At 40.2% G+C, this 15,833-nt stretch overlaps 1 protein-coding gene across 1 annotated transcript in view; it reads right to left on the bottom strand.

The window, feature by feature from the left end:
* The window catches only part of DDR2 (discoidin domain receptor tyrosine kinase 2), a 93,999-nt gene that overhangs the window by 46,324 nt on the left and 31,842 nt on the right, over positions 1 to 15,833 (bottom strand). Inside the window, exons 2-5 of the mRNA XM_006887369.1 lie at positions 8,331 to 8,433; positions 6,703 to 6,934; positions 5,979 to 6,126; positions 5,524 to 5,629 (exon numbers count right to left, since the gene is read on the bottom strand). Coding sequence (XP_006887431.1) covers positions 5,524 to 5,629; positions 5,979 to 6,126; positions 6,703 to 6,934; positions 8,331 to 8,433 — 589 coding nt within the window. The remainder of the gene's footprint in view (positions 1 to 5,523; positions 5,630 to 5,978; positions 6,127 to 6,702; positions 6,935 to 8,330; positions 8,434 to 15,833) is intronic.

The following is a 15,833-nucleotide window of genomic DNA, read 5'->3' as shown; positions in this document are numbered from 1 at the left end:
AGTATTCAAAATGATAAAATGTACTAAAATAAAAAAAATGAAAAAAGTAACTTTTACTATTATAACTACATTTCGTTACTATAACATTTAGTTCGGTTGGATCAGTCTCAGCCCTATAATCTTTTTCTTTCAATTATTCAGTAGTCGCTGGTAATGCCTAAATCTTTTTAGCTAATTACACTCTCTCCTCTGAACCCCACAGCCATATTCCAAATCATCTGCCTTATATCTACATTTGGCTGTGCTGTCTGTCCCTGAAAATTATACCCCAAATGAAAAACCGTCACCAAGCCCTGCTAACATAGGTTTGTAGTCCAGAGGTTCTCATTTATTTAAGTTACATTTCTCTGTCATAGTCATAACCTATACTGTGTAAATGTGCGTGTAATATTTTAGAATCTGTCAAACACTTTACAAGTAATAAATGTATCTAAATCACCACTATTATTAAAATATACACATCAAACACTAAAGTAAAAGATGAAGACGTTTAAAATTTAGACCAACTTTTGCAGTCTGAAATTGACTGAATATGCAGTTAAAATGTAGTGATGATAATTGGCGACTATAATGGAAACTTGGAAAAAAGAAACGGGCTGGTAGTTGGAAAATACAGACTTGATGACAAAAACGAGGCTAGAGATGGAATGATAAAATTTTGTACAATCAATGATTTATTCTTTGAAAATTCCCTTAAAAAACAAAGTGACTACACCCATGGACATCACCCAATGGACTACACAGGAATCAGACTGACTAAATCTGTGGAAAGAGTCAAGGGAGAAGTTCAACATTAATCATCAAAACAAAGCCAGGAGCTGACTATGAAACAAATAGGTCATCAATTACTCATGAATAAGTTCAAATTTAAGTTGGAGAAAATGAAAACAAGTCCATAAAACCCAAAATATGACCTTGAGTATATCTGATATTAATTTTAAAACCATCTCAAGGACAAATTTGACCTATGAACACTAAAGATGAAGACCGAATGAGTTGTAGTATGGTATCATCAAGGATATCATCCAGGAAGAAAGCAAAAGGTCATTACAAAGACAAGGGAGAAAGAAAAGACCAGAATGGATGTCAGAAAGGATTCTAAAAATTGACCTAGAACTTACAGAAGTTAAAACAAGGGAAAGAAATGCTGAAGGAAAAGAAATGAACAGATTTCAAAAGGCAGGTAGAGAAAAGAAGCAAAGTATTATAATAAAATATGAAAAGATACGGAGTTAGAAAATCAAGTGGGAAGAATTTGCTCAGCATTTCACAAACTGACATAACTAAAAAGAAATTCAATCCTCAAGTTGCAATAGTAAATAATTCTATGGGGAAAATCTTGACAGTGGTGTTGACAAAGAGAACTGAGGATATCATGGACTGCCAAAAGAACAAACAAGCCAGTCTTGGAGGAAGAGGTAAGGACGGTGAAACTTGTTCTCACATACTTTGCACATGTTATCAGGAGGGGCAAGTCCTTGGAAAGATATCATGCCTGGAAAGGTAGAGGATCAGAGAAGGAGAGGAAAAGCCTCGAGGTGGATTGACACAGAGACTGTACCAATGGACTCGAGGTTGCTAGACATGGTGAGGATAGACTAAGATAAGGCAAGTGTCCAATCTGTGTTTTATAGAGTTGCTATGAGTGGTACATAATAACCGCAATACTATAGTCAATAAAAATACCTCATTTAAAAAAATACCTCATGCATAGTTGGTGGTGGTGTTCTCAAGCAGAAATGCCATGTAGGCTTTTCTAAACTGTAATCTTTACAGACACCAATCACTGGGCCTTTTTTCCTCCAAGCTATTGAGTGCATTCAAACCCCTAACTGATTAGCAACCTAGCAAGTAACCATTGGGTTATATACTATTGTGTTCATGAGCTCCTCTCATGAACAGCAGACACTCATAATATATGTTGAGTGATGAAATGGCATCCTCATTTCTTCAGTCACATAGTTTCACGATACTTTATCTTTTTCTCACCCTGTTCTCTTGTCCCTACATAAAATCAGACTGCAAATGTCCCATAAATGAATGTCTCTTCCACAATCTCTTATCTACAGCCACTATTACAGTCATGATCCTTCATTCTTTTCACCTGACAAGATTTAGAGCTACAAAGTGCCCTCAGTACCTCCTCTCTCCACTCACATCTAAACTTCCCTTGAGGTTTGATTATCCTGCCGAAGGCATAGGTTTAATCACGTCATCCCCAAGCTTGGAAAATCTTTAGTGATTATGATAGTAATGAGGAGGAAAGGAGAAGGAATAAGAGCAGGCAGCAGTAGCAGAGAACTCCAATCTCTGACATTAGAGTTATTAAAAATAAGATACACACACACACACACACACACACACACACACACACACACATGCACACAAAAGGCCTCAAGCCTTTCTATAACTGTCACTGTTTTTTGAAGTTCAAAGAGTTCCCAGAGGCATGTGGTTTAGGAAGTGGATGCCACTCCTGCTTCCAAACTTGAATCAACCTGGGAGCTCCGCCACACACGCCCATGATGGTGCCCACGATGGGTAGCTGTTATGGTATTTGGCACACCCATGGCACAGTTGTTCCATTATGGCATTTGAGATCCAAATGGCACAAGATTCAGTGTCACAGCAAAAACAGATTAGCATTAATTAATGATAGTCCCCTAAACTTTATCATTTGAAAACTATTTTTTATTAATGCTATTTCATTGACTTACAATGTTATTTAAAAAATTTCTGTGAAAATTCTATTCATTCTTTGGGGCCCATTTCAAAGGAGTCCATTTCAAATTTCATCATGCTTTCAGTGGCCCTACACTCAGATAATAACTCACATGTGTTAACACTTTATTTTTGTAAAATGCTTTTCTTATAGGTCCTTATTACTTAAGTATCATGTTGTTATTGTTACATGCCATCGAGTCAGAGCCAACCCATAGCTGACCCTCCAGTGGGTTTTCAGAGGCAGTAAATTACACAGCAGGAGGATGCCTGTCCTTCTCCTGTGCTGCAGTTTGTGGATTCGAACTGTGTGTGCCTTTGAAATTGCAGTGCAGTTTTTCACTACTAGGCCACCAGAGCTTCCTAGGAACCTTCATTATCTGATTTATGCTTCCCTATCTTCTGACTTCACTCCTAGGCTCAATCTTTGCATATAAAAACTACCTTAAGAAAGAAAAATCTAAGGAGCTCTGGTGGCCTCATGGCAAGAAGTTGCCGTGCTACAATACCAAAGGCATGTGATTGGAATCTACCAGATACTCTGCTGGAGAAGGAGGGGTAAGCTTCTCCTCTTAGTCAGATCTGACAAAGGAAGGAAGGAAGGAAGGAAGGAAGGAAAAGGAGGAGGGAGGGAGGGAAGGAGGGAAGGAGGTGGGAAGGAAGGGAGGGACAATCTTGGAAAGGGCTACAAAAATAATATGACTTGAAGTGAAGTGAAATGAATGGGACAACTTCTTTTACAAACCAAAATTGCTACTGTATCTGGCTCTACCATTTCCACCATGGCCTCCATAGTCTAGTTCAGGCATGTCCGCTGGCCCTTCTTGCTGTCCCCTGCTTCAGCTTGTGCTTAAGTCAGGTCATTCCTGTCCTCAGCTCTGCATCTTTTCCACTGCTTCCCTATCTAGCAATATTTCCTTCCTCTAATTCTCATCTCATCCAAGAAGTTTCCCTTGTCTATTACAAGGCTTTGAGCTCTGGTGCTCATCGAGGTAAGGAGTTATGCTATCAACCCAAAGACAGGTGGTTCAAACCCACCAGCTGATCTGTGAAAGATGGGCAATCTCCTACTGTATGATTTACAGTTTCTGAAAATCCACAGCAAAGTCATATAAGAGTTGGTTCCAACTCAGTGGCATACAAAAACAACATTATAGGTGTTATTAGTTCCTTTCTTTGCACACATGCTTAAGCATTTATATTTGTGGATTCAGTCCACAAATCTAATTTATTAGTTATTCTTACCACTTCTGGTGGTTTAGTGGTAAGGAGTTACACTGCCAAGCAAAAGATTTATAGTTCAAATTCAACAGCTGTTATGTGGAAGTAAGATGGACAATCTCCTCCCGTGTGATTTATTCGGCCCTGGTGGCTTAGTGGTAAGGAATTGTTCTGTCAATGCAAAGGTAGGCAGTTGGAACGCACCAGCTACTCTGTGGGAGGGAAAAGGGCAATCTTCTCTCATGTAATTTACTGCCTCTGAAAACTCACTGAAGGGACAACTGTGGGTAATTTTCATTTAGAAAGGACTCAGCAACAACTACTTTAATTTTTCTGCAGGCTCTTGCAAGCAGGCTGAAGCTTGTTATGAGGGCCATATGCTCTGTTTTAAGTATGCTCTGGTGACCTAGTGAGTGAGAAGCTGTACTACCAAGCCAAAGGCATGTAATTTGGATCCACTAGCTGCTCTGAGAGAAAGACGGGCTATCTCCTCCCTTGTGATTTGCTGCCTTCAAAAACCTGCTGGAGAATAAGCTATGAATCAGTAACAATTTGACAACACATAACAACAATACCAACACCCACACAATGAGTTGAAGCTCAAAGATTAGTATTGTTTTATGAAAAGTGTATTCTGTGTTATTACCCTATCTTTTTAAACTAGCTCCAAGTTCCTTGGGAATAATAATACTACTAATAATAATATCATTATAAAAGACCCATACATGTATGTGTTTGTAACAACTCAGAGCAACCCTAAGAACAACAGATGTGAACCCTGACCTATCCAGTGCCATCCTCACCCTCTCCAACACACTTAAGCCCATTGCTGCAGTCACTGTGTCAATCCATTTATTTGAGCGTCTTCCTTTCTTTCACTGAGCCTCCCCACTTCCAAACATGATGTCCCTCTCCAAGGAATAGCCTCTCCTAGAACATGCCCAAAGTGTATGAGACTAAGTTTCACCATCTTTGCCTCCAAGGAAGACTCTGCACTTTTTCCAAGACATATTTGTTTGGGTTTTGTTGTTGTTGTTGGGTTGTTCTTGGGGGGTTTTTTTCTGTCCATGAGATATATTCAGTACTCTTGTCCAACACCACAACTCAAAGGCATCAATTTTTCTTCTGTCATCCTTATTCAGTGTCCAGCTTTCAAATGCCTGGTAAATGACTGGAAAGACCATGGCATGGGTCAGGCACACCTTAGTCCTTAAATTGACATCATTACTCCTTGGAAACTTGGGGAGCTCTCTGACAGCAGACTTGCCCAATGCAATACATATCTCTTGACTGCTAAGACCAAGGGTGTTGACTGTGGATCCAAGCAAGATTATACTGTTGACAATTTTCAACCTTTTCTCCATCTATCATGTTGTTGTCTATTGAGCCAGTGGTGAGGATTTTTTTTTTCAAACATGTAATTTACTTCATCCAAATTCTCCCACAATACCAATTAGGGACTAAATAAATATTAGTTGTCTGATTGATCAATCATTGATCTCAAGCCATGGGGAAAACCAGTATCATTCCCTCCTAGCGGTCCTTGTCCCATTCTGATGATCAAACATGCCCAGAATTTACCTGTACCCAACTGCTCCATCATACACAGAATCATTCAGATAAATGATGGAACCTCCTGGGAGTACAAACTGCTGCCCAGCTGGAGCATTGTAAGACACCAAGCCATCTGCCAAAGGAAACACAGCTGTGTCAGTGTCTTTGGGAAAGAGATGTACCTGTGGCTTCCAGGGTGCAAGCTTGTGCAGTATGTCCACTTGAGACCACTTGGGACTCAGTCCAGGCACACAGATCGCACTACTGAAGATCACTGCTCAGCACAAGTCAGCAGAGTAACTCCAAACGCATCATTTCAAGGGTGGCCGCCTAGTCCTGCATGGCTAAATGATGCTCCTTTCTTTATTCTAACTACAGAGGGAATCACTTCCCTCTGAGGGTTCCTGAGCCCATCCCTTCTGATTATTTCCCAGGGGCTAAGTTATAAAGAAGTCTCTTCTCTCCTTCTGTTAGAGACCTACCTAGCCAGACACAACCATAAAGCTCCACCCTCATGCACACATTCATGGAGTGGTCAGTGACTGGGATGAAGCGGACGAATCTGGCCACAATGGGTGGCTCCAAGTCCTTTAGGAAAATGTCATAGGGGTTACTATTTCCATCCAGCACCTGAGGAGAGAGAAAGGAAAGAGTGAGGAAATTTTATGAAATTGTGCTCACTTTTCTTCACCCTCAAAGTTGTTAACCTTTAGATGGTCCTGTACCTATTTTTTTTTTTCTTTTCCCAGTTTCAGTTTGGTGGGGTTTCTTAATTTGTTGGTCAAATATATACAGTAAAATTGTCATTTTAATGATTTTTAAATGGCAGGTTAGTAACCACTCTCCTTTTAACAAGGAAACCCTGGTGGCACAAAGGGTTGTGTGTTAGGCTGATAAATGAAAGGTCAATGATTCAAAGCTGCTAACTTCTGGTGAGATAAAGAATGGCCATCTGCTCCTGTTAAGAATGATAGCCTGGGAACCTGGACAAGGACCCACAGTAAGCCAGACTTAGCTCGATGGCAGTGGGTGTGGGCATATTCCTTTAAAAGGGGCATAAGAAGCACAACATTTCTTCACAACATTCCCAGCAGGTGCCACCTCCACACAATGCTTTTACAAGGAGACGCCTGTGGTCACACTCCCACTCTGATGATATCTCCTTGGCAAAGTCAGAATACATGTCTCTGTGTGTCTTCTTCCTACCTGTTTCCCATGCCGATTCCGCCAAGAGATCCAGCGAGTGCCATCTCGACTGTAATTGATCTTGTACATGGGGGCAAACTCAATGCCATGGCCCCCCGCATGGCGGCCCTGGGTCCCCACCAAGGTGATGAAGTGCAGGGTGTGCAAGTCAATCTGCAGGAACTCCTTCAGGTCATCGGGTTCCACTGGAATCTCAGGACACCAGGCTCCGTCGCCTTCTTCTGAGTCCAGCCTTTAAGGGCAAGTGTTGGGGAGTAGGACAAGGAAACCACAGAGTTATTTATCAATGTATTGCAAACAACTGCCCTGTCCTAAAGAGAGTTACTTACAAGACCAAGCTGGCTCAGTGTTTTCCCCAAGAGTCACTGCAGTCCCCTCCTATGCATAGTTCTCTCTCCCTGGGGCACCAGGAAACCAGAGCTCACCATCACCAGGGCGCTAGAGGCCTGGCGATCACATGAAGCCTTCATTCCCCACCCTGATTTCCATAAGGACCTCAAAGGAAATGAAATCTTTTTCCTTTCTGCACCCTCACGAAGTCATTGTACCACCAACCTTTCTCCCCTACTTTCAGTAGTTGGCAAGTCATAGGAATAAATATGAGAGTGAGGAAGGGGATAGTTAGATGTCCAGTGTGGGTGTGCTATATGGTGGCATTTTTACAAGCAGGGGGCACATAGAAGACCAGCAAAAAGCCATGGAAACACAGCGTGAAAGCAGGAGAGTGGGTAAAGAATCTGGTTTCATTTTATTCCCTTTGGCTGAGCTATTATTGAGAAAAATTGTGAAATCAATGTAAGATTCATTTTAGGGACCTCTACCCATGTTTTCTCTTCCTTTGTAATGCTCCCTTCTCTCCTTTCCCAGAAGACACCGTTCACAATCACTCCCTTACCAATCCTACCCACCTTCCTCTACTGTCACAACTGAGATATGACTTATAGAGAACAGTTACCAAGGTAGCCTCTTATTTAGTAAAAATCAATGCCATGCTCCAAAATAATAGGATTCCAGGAGAAAAGTAGGCCCCAAACAGCTGAGCATCTTGGGGGGTATGGTGTTTAGTGTTTTTGGAGAACCTGATGTGATACCACAAGGAACACACTCTGTTCTGTTTATGTCTAAGAATGGCCTTTCTGTGAGATAGCCGTGAGAGGAGGGAGAGATTTGCTGGAAGCTTCAATGACTGTTCAAGTCCTTGATGTTTTGCAGTGTGAGAAACTTGTCACTGTTACCTGATGAAAAGGACCAGATCTAAGTCCCAAGGTGCCATAACCTGCACCTCTCCACCTCTGCCACCCTTGTCTACTACCTACAGCAGCTTATAGTGAGGGGCCAGCCTACAACTAACCCACTGCCTGCCGAAGAACCCATCTGGAGGTGGTGGTGTGGCTCTGGGACCTCTGTGGTTGGGATGGGGTGACCAGGCCAGCATGAGCGGCCAAGCCCTGAGTTCTCGCTCTGAAAACATACAAAGCAGCTTGAGCCCACGTGATGTTGCTCCCCAGTTCTCACCAACTACTGCCAAGTCCCACTGCTCCTCTCCAGGCCCTCGAACTAAGAAGCCTCTGTGCACAGGAACTCTGTGCAACAAAGAACTCAGGATTTCTTGAGGTAATCATCCTCACCTTCCATATTTGGCAGCTGTGGACTCCGACCACTGACTAGAAGCCGTGATGTCCTCATCTGGAATGTGGCCTCCTGACATGCCCAGGGGATAGCGGCACACAGCTGGCCCAAGAGAAAACAAAGAAAAAAGAGAAGAAATACATTTCTTTTTGTTTGTTTCCAGAATTTCCAGAAAGAATATCACTAGTTATTAGACAAGATAGAAGGAGAGACTGAAATCATACTAAGTCCTTCTGTAACCCTTGTTTCACTGCCCTTTCTCTACTAACTTCTCTTCCTGGCCTTGACTCCAAAATTATTACCATTTAGGCCTCCAAACCTTCACCCTCAGTCAAACCTCTGTTTTGGTCCAAACTCTGACCAGTAAAGTAATATGATGTAATGTGATGATCTATCCTTCGTATTTGATAACAACTTCAGTGGCCCATCCTATTCCCCCAGCAGCAGAGGGACGCTTTTGTTTTCAGTAATGTTTTCTGGAATTTTTGGTGAGAGTTCACACAAATTAGGTTCTTATTTTATAATTTTTACACAAACTGCTCAGCTATAGTAGTTCCATTTTATCATATGTTAACATTCTATTTGTGTTCAGCTTGTCCTAGTTTCCAGCACTCTAGTTTCCCTGCCCCATTACCTTCTCATCTTAACTTTTGAGTGATTGTTGACTTTTGGGCCTGACATTGCTGGTGTTTATGTAGAGCACTGTTCTTACAGGTAATATACCTTATTTTGTGTGCAATTTTATTATTACCTAAAAGATGATCTCAGAGGTTAGGCTTGGTTGCAATTCTGAGTATTAAGTATTTTAGGATGAAAAATCTTAGGGAGACCTTTATTGTCTACAACTCCAGGTTTATTCCCTCTAGAAAGTTGAGTTCTGCCTGGTTGTATTTATATACACTAGCAATGAGCAATCACAAGCTATAATAGCATTAAAATTAATTAAATACTAGAGATAATGCTGACAAAATAAATGAAAGACTTGTTTAATGAAATTGATATATCATTACTAAGGTGAATTGAATATTTTAAAATGTGGCAGGGTATACAATGTTTAATCAAAAGATTAAATCTTATTTAAATGTTCATTCCAAAGCTTTTACAAGGCTTTTGTGGGGTTTTTTTTTGGGGGGGGGAGGGATGTTCTAAAATTCATTTGAAAATAGATCCTAGAAAAGTCAGCATCAAAGGAAAAGAAATCAAAGTGGCATGTTATGGGTAGTATTGTGTCTTGGGATAGATCTACTTTGTTATGTTAATGAGACAGTTTTCTTAAAGGGTGTGTTTTAAATCAATCTCTTGTGAAATAAAAGAACAGCTCAAGCAAGCAAACACACACACATGGAGGGTGATTCAAGTCACATGATCACTAAGGAACCTGGGAACAGAAGATGAAAAGAGACAAGGACCACCCTGAAGTGCAGAGAAAGAGCTTTCCCCTGGAGGCAGTATCCTGGATTCAGACTTCTAGCCCCCCAAACAGTGAAAAAATAAATGTCTGCTCATTAAAGTCACCACTGTGTTATTTTTGTTAAAGGAGCTCTAAAAAACTAAGACATGAGAGGAATAGCATTATCAGATTTTATGACTTATGTTGTTGTTGTTAAGTACCTTTGAGTCATAGGTGACTCATAGCGACCCTCTGAACGAAAGTCCTTGACCCTTGTGTGACTTTCATCTTTCTACATAGGATTTCCGGGTTTACTATATAAGTTTAAAACTTATATAGTAATTAAAAAGTCTAATATTTAAGTGAAAATACACAAATATATCAACAGAAAAGTGCAGAAACAGACCCATACATGCATGGAAAAGTAATTTTCATTTACAGTGAAAAGGCAATTCATTGAAGGAAGGTACTTCTTTGACAAATGAAGCTAGAATAAACTTTGACCATATCTCAAAAACATATAGAAATAAGCTGAAAATGGATCATAAACTTAAATGTTGTTGTTGTTGCTGTTGTTGTTGTTGTTGTTATGTGCCATCAAGTTGCTTGCAACTCATAGCTACCCTATGAACAACATCCCTGAACTCTGCTCTGTCTTGTGCCAATCGCACCATCTCCAACACACCAATCCTGATTACCGCAGTCACTGAATCAAACCACCTCATAAGGGGCCTTCCTCTCCTGTGCTGTCCCTCCACCCTACCAAGCATGATGTCCCTCTCCAAGGACCTGTCCCTCCTTGCAACACGTCTAAAGTATGTTAGACAGAGCCTTAGAATCCTTGCCTCCAAGGAGCAACCCGGTTTAACCCTTTCCAGGATGAATATGTTTGTTTTCCTAGGAGTCCATAGTACCCTCAATACTCTTCTCCAGCACCACAGCTCAAAGGCATCAATTCTCCTTCTATCCTCCTTAGCCATTGTCTAACTCTCTAATGCATAACAAGTGATAGCAAAGACCATGGCTTGTATCAGACACACCTTAGTCTCCAAAGATACACCATTGCTCTTCAGTACTTTGGAGAGGTCCCTAACAGCAGACTTTCCCATGGCAATACGTCTTCTAATTTCGTGGCTGCTGGTGTCAAGAGTGTTGACTGTGGAGCCAAGCAAACTGAAGCTGTAGACAATCTCAGTCTCTTCACCATCCATCCTGATGCTGCCAGTTGGTCCAGTCGTGAGAATCTTTGTCTTCTTGACATTGAGCCTCAATCCATATTGTAGGCTGCAGTCCTTGACACTCTGCAGCAGGCGCTTCAGGTCCTCCTCAGTTTCAGCAAGCAGGGTTGTGTCATCCGCATAACGCAGATTGTTGATAAATTGTCCACCAATTTTGACCCCACATTTCTCCTCATAGAGCCCAGCCTCCCAGATAATCTGTTCTGCATACAAGTAAGTTGGAAAGGTATGGAGACAGGACACATCCCTGGCATACACCCTTCCCAGTTTTGAACCATGCGGTGTTTCCTTGCTCTGTTCTGACAACTGCCTCCTGGTCCAAGTATAGGTTTCTCATTAGCACAATCAAGTGTTCTGGTATTCCCATTCTTCTCAGAGTCAGCCACAGTTTGTTATGATCCACACAGTCAAATGCCTTTGCATAATCAATGAAACACAGATAGACATTCCTCTGGTACTCCCTGCTTTCAGCTAAGATCCATCTAACAGTAGCTACAATATCCCTAGTACCATGACCCCTTCTAAACCCAGCCTGGACTTAAATGTAAAAACCACAAATCTTCCAGAATAAAACATAAGAGAAAAATCATTGTGGCTGAGGTTAAGCAAATGTTCGTTGATGTAACAGTAAAAACATGATTCCTAAAAGAAAAAAGAGAGAGAGAGAAAGAAATTGACTAATTTGACCCCATAAATATCTAAAACATCTGGTCATCAAAAGACACAAACACAAAAAGATAAGCCACAAGTTGCAGAGAAGTATTTGAAAACTCTTTATCCAGCTGATAAAGACTTGATTCAAAACCTTTCAAAACACAAAGCGAAAAAAACAGACAAGACCATTTTTTCAAATGAGCAAAGACTTGAGCAGTCATTTCATCAAATCAGATATTCATACAACATAAATATCTGTCCAGGATCACCCGTCATTGTTATCGTTGTTGATTGCCTTCTAGTAGAGCATGACTATCAAAGTTCATTCAAAATTCAAACTGTTATCCATACCAAGTGTTAGTGAAGACATGGAGTACTCATATACTCTGCTGGTTAAAATGCTTAATGGTGTAACTATTTTGAAAAACATTTTGGCAGTTGTTTTGTTGTTGTTGTTGTTGTTGTTGTTTTAAGCTAAACATACATCTATGTTAACCTGTAGTCATTCTAGTCCTAGGTTATTTATACAAATAGTAAAAGCATATGTTCAAGCAAATACATGTGTGATTGCTCAAAGCAGCTTAACTTGCAATAGACAATCCAAACTTGGGAAACAACTGAACTTCCATCAATAGATGGACCCATCCATACAATGGAGCACTACTTAGCAGGACTGGGCTGAGGGTGAAGCATGTGAAGAAGCTCGGATACAAAATACGAGTAGCCACTCCCTCTCAGGGCTGTAGAAATGCTGGTACAGTGTTTGCACAGTCCTAAAGTGAGCACATCATTGAGTCATGTGCTCTAGTTGCCTTACTTGTTTTACTCTTGTTACTCCTATTGTTGTTGTTAGGTGCCATTGAGTCAACGACAATTCATAGCTACCCTTCAAACAACAAATCTGAACCTTGCCCTATTCTGAGCCTTCTTCATCATCTCTGATATACCTGACCTCATTGATAGAGTCCCTGTGCAATTCATCTTGTTGAGGATTTTCTTCTTTCTCTTTCTCTCAACCTTTCCAAAAACAAGGTCTTTTTCTGAGGAAGAATCGCTTCTAACAACATGTCCAAAATATGTGAGATCAAATTTCACCACCCTCACCTCTAAGGAGCACTCTAGCTGCACTTTTTCCAAAATGCATTTGTTCATTTTTTCTGGCAGTCTTTGGGATATTCAGCACTCTTTTCTAAGCACACAACTCAAAGCCATTGATTCTTCTTCTGTCATCCTTATTCAGTCAAACTTTCAGCTGCATAGCAAGTAACTGAAAAGACTATGTGTCTTTTCATGAGAGGGACTAGAGTGCATTATGCTCAGTGAACTCAGTCCCATATGGATAAATATTGTGTAAAACCATTATTGCAGAATAAGTATTAGGATCCAAGAGAGGTGAGAGGTGGGGGGATTAATCACTGGGTTGTACAATTTGATGGGGGGGAGGTAAATTTAAATAATTTGCTCAAATTTGTATTTTAATTTTATAAATAAACTAGTAGAAATTTTAAAACAAACAAAAAACCGATGGCTTAGATCAGGTGAAACCTTAATCTTTACATTGAAATCCTTGCTCTTTAGTATTTTGGAGAAGTCCTTGACAGCTGATTTTCCCAATATAATAAATATGTCTTTAGATTTCTTGTCTGTTGATACCAAAGGTGTTGATAGTATATTCAAGTAAGATGAATTGTTAACAACTTTGATCTTTTCTCCATCGATCATGATGCTATCTATTGGTTCAATGGTGAGGACTTCGGTTTTCTTGATGTAGAGATATAACTGATACAGTTTAAAATATGGATAAATTTTAAGATAATTTCATAGTTTGAAAGAAGTCCAACTGAAAGTACAAAATATGTGTTTTCATTTATATATAATTCTACAAAAGGAAAGCAAGTCAATCTATAGTGACAGAAAGCACACCAGTGGTTTCCTGTTGGAAGTGGAGGTAGGAAGGGGAATGACAAAAAGACATGAAGTTTTGAACTGACAGATATATTCATTTTCTTAATTATGAGGATGTCTCCACAAGTTTGTGCATATATCAAAACCTATAAAACTGTACACTTTTAATTTATGCCGTTTACAGTTCATTGTATATCAGTTATACCTCAAAGCTGTCTTTTAAAAGAGCACTTTGAGGGCAAGATAATGTATGTTGTTGTTAGTTACCATCAAGTCAAGTATGACTCAGTGACCCTGTGAACAACAGATCTGAACCCTATCCTGTCCCGCACCAACTTCCTGACACAATAGAGCCTGTTTCGGCAGTCACTGTGTCAATACACTGGGTTGAGGGTCTTCCTTTCCTTTGCCAAACCTCTGCTTTTCCATGTATCGTGTACCTCTCCAAGGAATAGCCCTTCTTAGCAGCATGCAAAGTACGTGAGGTAAAACCTCATCATCTTTGCTTCCAAAGAGCACTCTGGCTGCATCCAAGACATATTTGTTTCTTCTTTTGGCAGTCCATGGCAGGTTCAGTGCTCTTCTCCAACATTAGCTCGGAGATAGCAATTCTTCTTCTGTCATCCTTATTCACTGTCCAGTTCTCAAATGCACATAGCAAATGATTGGAAAGACCATGGTATGAATCAGATGCATCTTAATCCTCAAACTGACATAACTATTTCTCAATAATGTGAAGAGATAATGTATGTATAGAGCTATGAATTTGTGTGTTGTTGTTGTTGTTGTTGTTGTTAAATGCTGTCGAGTCGTAGACGACTCACAGTGACCCTGTAAACAAAAGACCTGAACTCTTATAAAACATTCATCGTTTCTCCAAGTTCATAGGGTTTCCAGAGGCAAGCTATTTTGGAAGTGGATGCTACTCCTACTTCCAAGCTTGTTTTAATTGGGGAGCTCGACCAAACACTGTCCACCATGGGTAACCATTATCGCATTTGACACATCAGTGTCACGGTGTTCAGCATCACAGCAACCACGAGTTACCTCTGTACAGCAAATGGACAGACCAGTGCTATACCATTTAGAAATATGTTTGACCCAAAATAATTAAAACCAGGCCTGAGTGACACAGACTAAAATCACCAACCAAATTTAAGAACCAAGACAAGGTTCAAACTCTATAAACTTCATCATTCCACATTCCTCCATAATCAAGCATTCTCATTGGCTCTCATCACCCAAAAACACCTGTCTGGGAGCATTCTGCTGCTTTCTCAATCTCCTCCTATTCTCATGCCACATGCTTCTTCATACATTCTAACTTCTTGAATGATTTGTTCAGCATGTAGACTGAATACACTTGACGAAAGGATAAAGTGTTAATGCGTATCTTCCTTGACTTTAATGCATTGTATATTCCCTTGCTCTGTTTGTATAGTAGCTTCTTGATTTAGATATGTTTCATGTTGTTGTTGTTGTTGATTATCATCAAGTAGTGCATGACTAATAGCAACTCCATGAACAAAAGACCTGAGGTCTTTCTATAACTATCATTTCTTCAAGTACATAGAGTTTCCAGAGGCACATGACTTAGAAAATGGATGCCACTCCTGCTTCCCAACCTGTCTTAAAACTGGGAGCTCCACCAAACACTGTCTACCATGGGCAGCCATTATGGCTTTTGAGACCCCAATGGTAAAAGGTTGAGCATAACAGCAAACCCACATTACCTCAGCACAGCAAATTGACAGGAGGGTGCTGTATGACTTAGAAGAATGTTCCTCCAAAATATAATATCAAAGGATTAAAATATAATCCTTTGGACCTGACTTATTAAAAATAAAGATCCTCCAGAAGGTTTTATTGACTCTAAACAAAAGGCTTTAATAACAATAATTTTAAAAAACAAAAAGACAACAAAACATGCCACACTGACCCTTACCCAAAACAAGAGAGCCCATCTTATGGAGTCCAGTCATTTGGCCCAGTTTACAAAATGGAGACAAGGACTTGGCTTTAAATGCAAGTGGCATCCTGGAGGTCTTATTGACTCTAAATGAAAGGCTTAAACAATGAAACAATCTATACAGACCCTCAACTGAACTAAGAGTGCCATTATACAGAGTCGAGCCAATGAAACTCCAAAATGGAAGAAAAGGGTTCGTCAATATATATTGTTTATATATTGTTCTTGTTAAGTGTCTAGTTTTGACCCCATAAACAAAAGACTTTAAACCTTGTTCTATACCTATTGTCCTTTCTCTAAGTTCATAGAGTTTCCACAGGCATATTTAGGAAGTGGGGATATATAT

Source organism: Elephantulus edwardii, unplaced genomic scaffold, assembly GCF_000299155.1.
Source record: "Elephantulus edwardii isolate Elephantulus edwardi_28Jun2011 unplaced genomic scaffold, EleEdw1.0 scaffold00057, whole genome shotgun sequence".
Classification (NCBI taxonomy): Eukaryota; Metazoa; Chordata; class Mammalia; order Macroscelidea; family Macroscelididae; genus Elephantulus; species Elephantulus edwardii.
The sequence above is the reverse complement of the archived record's forward strand: the minus strand, read 5'-3'. Positions and strand labels throughout refer to the sequence as shown.